This window comes from Salvelinus namaycush, chromosome 22, assembly GCF_016432855.1.
Source record: "Salvelinus namaycush isolate Seneca chromosome 22, SaNama_1.0, whole genome shotgun sequence".
In the NCBI taxonomy this organism is placed as follows: domain Eukaryota; kingdom Metazoa; phylum Chordata; class Actinopteri; order Salmoniformes; family Salmonidae; genus Salvelinus; species Salvelinus namaycush.
Window position 1 is genome coordinate 6,683,740 of NC_052328.1, and position 8,717 is coordinate 6,692,456.

An 8,717-nucleotide genomic window follows, 5' to 3' on the forward strand; every position below is an offset into this window, starting at 1 on the left:
CTGGATTCTACGATACTAATACAAAGTCATACACTTGATTTCACAAATCAAGAGCGATCTGAAGTACATGCAATTTTTACCCCAAGTAACTCCTTATCACATTATTTTGTAAAAGCAGCCTAAATCAATCATTGCATTTGTCGCTCTGTACAATATAGTATAATTGCAGGTAGTAATTGCAAGCAATAGTTTCCTATCTAAGGTTGTAATGGAAACAAGCGATGGTGAATCACCTCTCTGTTCTCTGTGATCCTCAATATGATTAATGAGGCGATAGAGGGCCTTAGGGTTTTAATACAGACACACACACTGCTCTCTGAGACACACACACACACTGCTCTCTGCAACAGAGGGGAGAGGAGCAGAGCCCTAACCGTAATTTATCAAAGTCCTGATTTGACTCTGTCTCTTTTCACACATGCATACACACTCCCCACCTGGGAGAGGCTTCCCAGTTCAACCAGCTGAATTGTGTGGAAGCTTCACCACTCATTTGTTTACCGGTATTACCTTATGTATGTATTACTCTGTGTCGGTTCTGTCGCCTCTCTGCTGTTCAGATAGAACTCTGTCAGGCATTAGCCTTATTAAGAGAAGCACTGGGTGAACAGGCAGGAGCAGACACACACACACACAGGTCTACGTTTCTCTCACTCTGCAGAGAGCGTGGATCCTTCTCTCCCACCCCAGGCCAGACATGAGCCCCTGTGTAAATCACATCAGCCTTCTCATTTCACTCTCACTCTTTCTCCATCGCACGCACACACACACACACACACACACACACACACACACACACACACACACACACACACACACACACACACACACACACACACACACACACACACACACACACACACACACACACACACACACACACACACACACACACACACACACAATATGGTTTGGGACTCAGTTACTCTGCAGGGAGGACTCACACGACACACGCATGCCCTGGCCACCTTTGGTACTGAAACACGCTACCCGGTCTGGATAACCACTGATAGTGATATAATGTGATTGATTGTTCTAACCATGTCTCCTTGCAGCGCCATGGCTAAAGGAGGGAAGAAAGGAGGAGGTGCTAAGGGGAAGAAGGTGACTCTGAAGATGGCCAAGAACGCTGTGCGTGTGACCACTGATGGCCACCGCAGACTGGACCTCAGTAATATGGGGATCGCAACCTTCCCCAAGTGTCTCCTCAAACTACCAGACCTCAACGAGCTGGACCTCAGCCGCAACCAACTCAAGAAGCTACCGGACTTCATTGGTATTTATTTACTGTCCTTTAGGTCGTTTGGCTATTTTAATAGTAGACTTACGTAATAACATCATAATATACAGTGAGTGACAGAATTCCAATCGGCAAAGAATTGATGCGTGCCTTGAGGTATGGTCACATTGGGAAGAGCAAATGGTATCGGTCTTGGCAGATTTGGATTCTGTTGTTGATTAGGTCTGTTAGTAAGTCACACAGCTGTGTATTGAGCCCACCTTCTAAAAAACACAGAACAAAGCACATGCATAGGATGACACAATTAAGTAACACCTACTTCCTCTCTGGTCATCCAGGTGACCTGGTCTCGCTCCGCTGGATGGATCTCCATAGCAACCAGTTGGACGCCATACCGGAGACAGTCAGCCAATTGGTGGCGCTGTCACACCTCAACCTATCCAACAATCGCCTGACCTCCGCGGGTCTACCCCCTTCGCTAGGCAACCTAGTCCGCCTACGGAGCCTCAACCTGGGCATGAACCGCCTGGACACCCTGCCTCCCAGCATGGTGGGGCTTTGTGGTCTCCAAGAGCTGGGCCTGTTTGATAACCTGTTCCTCTCCCTGCCTGAGTTTATCAAGGTGTTACCGAGCATTATCAGACTCAACACCAAGAGGAACCCTTTGTCCTACGCCCAGGGAGACCCGGGAGCGACGAGGGGTGAAGGGGGGCTGGAGGAGGCGGTGTACCTGGCTATGGAGGGGAGTCTGTGTGGGTCCTGTTTGGAGAGTTGCAAGAAGGAGAGGAGGTGGATGCTAGGAGGGAGGAGCGACAGAGAAGTTGATGCGGAGGTCAGGGGTGTGCCGTACTCCGGGCTGATTACGCCAAACTCAGTGGCCCAAGCCAATCAGGAACAGTGGAGGTGAGGAGTGACCAATAATGGTCCAGGGAGAGGTTTGACACTCAAGGACAGCCAATGAACAACTGGATATAGTTCTACATAGCCAATGAGCAATTGAGCACAGTTCTATGATGTGATGATTGATCCAAATGGACAGTGCTCAAACCAACAAAATGGACAACATGTTGCCATTGTCATTTTCTAATGAATATACTTTTCTATTGAAGTCAGGTCATATCAATGTACGTCACCTGGCACTGTGTCACTGTTTGTGAAGGTCGACAATGAACATCAGCTGAATTTACAGTATTTGTGATTTTGCCTGTGAAACAATGATTCCACAGGCCATTAAGAAAGGTTGGCTTCAGTCTTTATGTTGTAAAATGTTGAAATAAAGAATGTCTTGAAAATGTGCAGTGTGTTCTCTCTGTTTCTACTACATACATTATCTACCTGTTGGGTACATGTATGTGCCCACATTCACCTGGCATGAGTTATGACCTCGGCAATCCCTCTAACGTCACCTCAACGCTGGCACCACTGAACAACGTGTGTAGAGAGAGTAGGACGGGAGAAAGAGAGAGATAAAAGGGGAAGAAATAACGAGGAGGTGAGGTAGAAAGAGAGGGAAATCTCTCTCTCTCTCGCTCTGGTTTCCTGCGGCAAACGGCAAAGAGCTCACACACGTACAGACTGTCTCTCCCAAACAACAGTAGCCCCTCTGTTACAGACAGGCCACTGATCACCACCACACACACACTAGCTTTAACCTGGAAGAGAGAGGACACAGAGAGTCAGTGTTGCATCATCATCGGAGGACATGACAGGGTACATCAAAGTGGGCTATAAGGCTATAAATATTGAACATGTTAATTGTACTACACAACTTGAATTTGAACCCTTTACATGAATGTATAACAATTTTAAAGAAATAGTTATGCATTAATTTGCAATGTATCCATTGTAAAAATTTCACCAACTAAGATGCTGACCATGAAACCCAGTCCATGTCTACCCTTGTACTCTCATGGGATGTAAAGACATCACCATTTCAGGGTGCACTTGATTGATCATTTTAATCACACGTCTTCATCATGATTAAAATGACACAGTCGCCACTTCATTATTGAGATTATTAACATTGATTGATCGGATAAGATAGAGACTGGCCAAGATGGCGATGCTCCAGCTAGACTCGGAGCGTGAATGGACCCCGATGCTTGTATTATGTGTGACTCTGAAGCCCGTCATGGCTACCATTGTGATTATGTGTGACTAATTCTATTGTCCCCCCTCATTTCCCACTGTGTGTGTGTGTGTGTGTGTGTGTGTGTGTGTGTGTGTGTGTGTGTGTGTGTGTGTGTGTGTGTGTGTGTGTGTGTGTGTGTGTGTGCGCGCACCTGGCCCCCTTACTGTCTCTCTCCCTTTCTCTGCCCCCTGGGACCCACCACCCAAAAACATATGGGGCCCCAACTCACCCACAAGCCCCTCACAATGATTACTAATCAAATTGCACATACTGGGAGAGAAAGGGGCCTGATGATTATTAGGGAAATTAATCAATGCCACACACACAATAGGAAACCTGCTAAGTGATCAGAGCCACTCGTCTGAACAAACACAAGCGTGCATGCACACGCACACACACACACACACACACACACACACACACACACACACACACACACACACACACACACACACACACACACACACACACACACACAGTGTGATAGATGTAGAAAAAAATGTATACGTATTGGCAACAGAGCAAACAACCCACAATAATATGCCTAGAACCTACAGAGACATATAATAACTAAAGCGACTATGAATTATCAGGCGGATGTGATTCAACTCATGGAGGCAGAGGGGGAAGAGAAAGGAGGAAATCAGGTGAACTGAGGAGAGGACGAGAGGAAAATGTAAGAGAAGAGGAGAGGTGGATGAGTGGAAGAGAGGAGGATTCTTATTGACTGAGAGGCTAATGTCATACCATTGATTTCTCCCCACACACATTACCATCATAATCACACTATCGGCGGTGGTAGTCTAATCATGCTGGAGATTGTGTGTGTGGGGGCTCTGAGGACAGTGCTCCTGGATTAATAAGCGTGAAAAGGCCTGGTTATCTGACAACAGCTCAGCAGGACACACGCACACATGCCAACTAGCTGGGAGACAGCTGATACAACCTCCTACTGTTTTTATTAATTCTTCTGTCAGAAACATTATTAAAACACTCTGCTGGTTGTCTGAGCTTAAACGGCCCTGTTAATAACATAGTTACCACTGACTCACACACTGTACGCACACACACCATACAAACACACCGTACACACCGTACACACACACATTTCGCTAACTATAACAGATGAGATTCTGACAGCAGCGGTGAGGTATTGGAATCCCGTAGTATATCATCTGGGTGGTTTAAAAAAAACATGATCAAACCTTCCATATACAACCTGATACATACAAACACACATTCAGGGGTTGTGGGCTTGGGATGCTTGGCTCAGTGAGAGGGGTAGTAGTCTCAGTTAGGAAGGTGAAAAAGGGTTAGGCGCTCACAGTCCCTCCTCCTCTTCCTCGCCTGCCTCTGTACCTGACTCACACAGGATCCTCGGCTCTGGAACACACAGACACATGAGTGCGGGCACAGGCACTCAGTTGGTAAAACACGGCCCTTGCAACGCCAGGAACGTGGGTTCGATTCTATTCTATTATGTGAGGTATGTGTCTGTGGTCTTACCTGAGTCAGTCTCTGTCCTCCTTCTGATCTCCGAAGGCAGAACATTTCTCACAAATATACTGTATCATCTTCCGACTACACAGAACAGCCATTACACTCATATAACAACTGGTTTCAACAGGGCACTAGTTCATTTATCTGGGCCTGTATTCATAAAGCAGATCTAGGATCAGGTCCCCCCTCTGATTCATTATGATTTCAATGGCAAAACTGATCCTAGATCAGCACTCCTACTCCAAGATGCTTTGTGAATTTGGTCCCCCATTGTCAGTGGTGTAAAGTACTTAAGTACAAATACTTTAAAGTACTACTTAAGTAGTTTTTTGGGGTATCTGTACTTTACTTTAATATTTATATTTTTGACAACTTTGACTTTTACTTCACTACATTCCTAAAGAAAATATTAACTTTTTACTCCATACATTTTCCTTGAAACTCAAAAGTACTCGTTACATTTCGAATGCTTAGCAGGACAGGAAAATGGTCCAACTCCCGCACTTATTAAGAGAACATCCCTGGTCATCTCTAGTACCGCCTCTGATCTGGCGGACTCACTAAACACAAATGCTTTGTTTGTAAATGATGTCTGAGTGTTGAAGTGTGTCCCTGGCTATCCATAAATACATTTTAAAACAAGAAAACTATGCCGTCTGGTTTGCATAATATAAGGATTGTGAAAAGATGTACACCGCCGTTCAAAAGTTTGCGGTCACTTACAAATGTCCTTGTTTTTGAAAGAAAAGCACATTTGTCCATTAAAATAACATCAAATTGATCAGAAACACAGTGTAGACATTGTTAATGTTGTAAATTCATTTTGTTGCTGGAAACGGCAGATTTCTTATGGAATATTTACATAGGCGTACAGAGGCCCATTATCAGCAACCATCACTCCTGTGTTCCAATGGCACGTTGTGTTAGCTAATCCAAGTTTATCATTTTAAAAGGCTAATTGATCATTAGAAAACCCTTTTGCAATTGTGTTAGCGCAGCTGAAAACTGTTGTGCTTATTAAAGAAGCAATAAAACTTGCTTTCTTTAGACTAGCTGAGTATCTGGAGCATCAGCATTATTGGGTTCGATTACAGGCTCAAAATGCCCAGAAACAATGAATGGCCGGAAACAATTAACTTTCTTCTGAAACTCGTCAGTCTATTCTTGTTCTGAGAAATTAAGGCTATTCCATGCAAGAAATTGCCAAGAAACTGAAGATCTCGTACAATGCTGTATACGACTCCCTTCACAGAACAGCGCAAACTGGCTCTAACCAGAATAGAAAGAGGAGTAGGAGGCCCCGGTGCACAACTGAGCAAGAGGACAAGTACATTAGAGTGTATAGTTTGAGAAACAAACGCCTCACAAGTCCTCAACTGGCAGCTTCTTTAAATAGTACCCGCAAAACACCAGTCTCAAACATCAACAGTGAAGAGGCGACTCCAAAATGCTGGCCTTCTAGGCAGAGTTCCTCTGTCCAGTGTCTGTGTTCCATTGCCCATCTTAATCATTTTTATTGGCCAGTCTGAGATATGGCTTTTTCTTTGCAACTCTGCCTAGAAAGCCATCATCCCGGAGTCGCCTCTTCACTGTTGACGTTGAGACTGGTGTTTTGTGGGTACTGTTTAATGAAGCGATGGTTGCTGTGTAGATATTCCATAAAAAATCTGCCCAAAATGTGCTTTTCTTTCAAAAACAAGGGCATTTCTATGTGAACCCAAACTTTTGAACGGTAGTGTATACTTTTACTTTTGATATTTAAGTATATTTAAAACCAAATACTTTTATACTTTTACTCAAGTAGTTTTTACTGGGTGACTTTCACTTTTATTGAGTCATTTTCTACTAAGGTATCTTTACTTAAGTATGATAATTGGCTACTTTTTCCACCACTGCTCAGTGTTCACATGCCAGGATGACACCAGGTATAGTGAAAGATGATTGGTACAAATTCAAGTAGAAATTTCTAAAGTAAATCATTGTAACTTTGTTCATTAATTATGTAGCAATGTGAAACCTTAAGGAGAGAGAGAAAGACAAAGAGAGACAGATACAGAATGGCTGTATGCTGGACCCAGCCTAGTGTCAGCAACCCCGGCCCCGGGCCGAACATACCCCTCTCCCTTAGCAGCTCTTCCTCCACCACACACACACACACACACACACACACACACACACACACACACACACACACACACACACACACACACACACACACACACACACACACACACACACACACAGCGACAGTAGAGAGAGGGAGGGAGAGGAGTTTAAAAATAACATTGGGGGGGAACATAAGAGGAATGTCAAAATTATGTTGAGGAACCATAAGAGGTATGTCATAATGCTGTTGGCGGGACTATAAGAGGAACGTAAAATGATGCTTGTGGAAAGTGATAGGAATGTATAATTATGCTCTGGGAACGTAAGAAGAGCATAAAAATGCGTCATAAAAAGGCTTGTTTGCTGTGGAATTGAAGTAAATTCTATATCAAATCAAATGTTATTTGTCACATGCGCTGAATACAACAGGTGTAGACCTAATTACTTACAAGCCTTTAACCAACAATGCAGCACAAGAAATAGAGTTAATAAAATACAAAAGTAAAAAGTAACACAAGAAAATGACATAAAAATAACGAGGCTATATACAGGAGGCACCGGTACAGAGTCAATGTGGGGGGTAAAGGTTAGTCGAGGTAATTTGTAAACTGACTATGCATAGATAATAAACAGAGAGTAGCAACAGTGTAAATACAAAGGGGTGGCCATTTGATTAATTGTCCGTGCATGCTTTGAGTACACGTCCTGGTAATCTGTCTGGCCACGTGGCTTTGTGGATGTTGACCTGTTTAAAGGTCTTGCTCACGTCGGCTACGGAGAGCATGATCACACAGTCGTCCAGAACAGCTGGTGCTCTCATGTATGCTTTACGGATGTTCCCTGTAATCCATGGCTTCTGGTTGGGATATGTACGTACGGTCACTGTGGGGACGACGTCGTCGATGAACTTATTGATGAAGCCGGGCACAAAAACATCTCCCAGTACGTGTGCGTGGGTCTCGCTCAGGTTCTCAAACATCTCCTTCATATGGGCCTCTATACAGGACAGGAACTCCTAGAGAGGGATAAAGAGAATGCGAGAGAGGGATAAAGAGAAAAAGAGAGAAAGAGAGAGAGAGAGAGAGAGAGAGAGAGAGAGAGAGAGAGAGAGAGAGAGAGAGAGAGAGCGAGAGAGCGAGAGAGAGAGAGAGAGAGAGAGAGAGAGAGAGAGAGAGAGAGAGAGAGAATGAGAGAAAGAGAGAGAGAGAATGAGAGAGCTGCAATGTTAAAATAACAGCACAGCACAGTATGACCACTACCATGACTATCCCTCGAAATGTGTTACTGTTATCATAAAACAGATATCTAACATATCACTGAGAAAACCGAAAGGCATAATCAATGTTCAGTTTTCATTTATACCAGTTCTACAGTAATGCGTGTAAAAACAATACACCTTCATTATTCTATATGAAAAACAACATTTTTTCCTCATGACCTTTTGCTGTAGCCTAAAACAACCCCTTCCCATACGGCGTGTTCGTATTAGTATTGTTTGTTTCATCATGAAATTACCATACACTCATACAATTACAGCCCATATGAATTGCGTTCAGTAAGTGAAATATGCAGCCTTACAATAACACCGTCTATGGATCCAATAGTTTGGTGTCTGTGATCTAATTAGCTTAAACATTAATATCTCAGTGGTACGCCGACAGCGGTGGGCAGGGTGCAACGGTGTGTGTGTGTGTGTGTGTGTGTGTGTGTGTGTGTGTGTGTGTGTGTGTGTGTGTGTGT

General features: G+C 43.9%; 1 protein-coding gene across 1 annotated transcript; it reads left to right on the top strand.

The window, feature by feature from the left end:
* The first annotated feature begins 1,059 nt into the window (after positions 1-1,059).
* Positions 1,060-2,147, top strand: lrrc18a (leucine rich repeat containing 18a). Its single transcript, XM_038960121.1, has 2 exons — positions 1,060-1,276; positions 1,579-2,147. Exons 1-2 carry the CDS (start codon positions 1,060-1,062, stop codon positions 2,145-2,147), a joined length of 786 nt encoding a protein of 261 aa, XP_038816049.1.
* Positions 2,148-8,717: the final 6,570 nt, after the last annotated feature.

Coding starts and splice junctions, on each gene's coding strand:
- lrrc18a (XM_038960121.1), top strand. CDS start 1,060: ATGGCTAAAGGAGGGAAGAAAGGAGGAGGTGCTAAGGGGAAGAAGGTG. Junction 1,277..1,578: donor GAAGCTACCGGACTTCATTG/GTATTTATTTAC, acceptor CTGGTCATCCAG/GTGACCTGGTCTCGCTCCGC.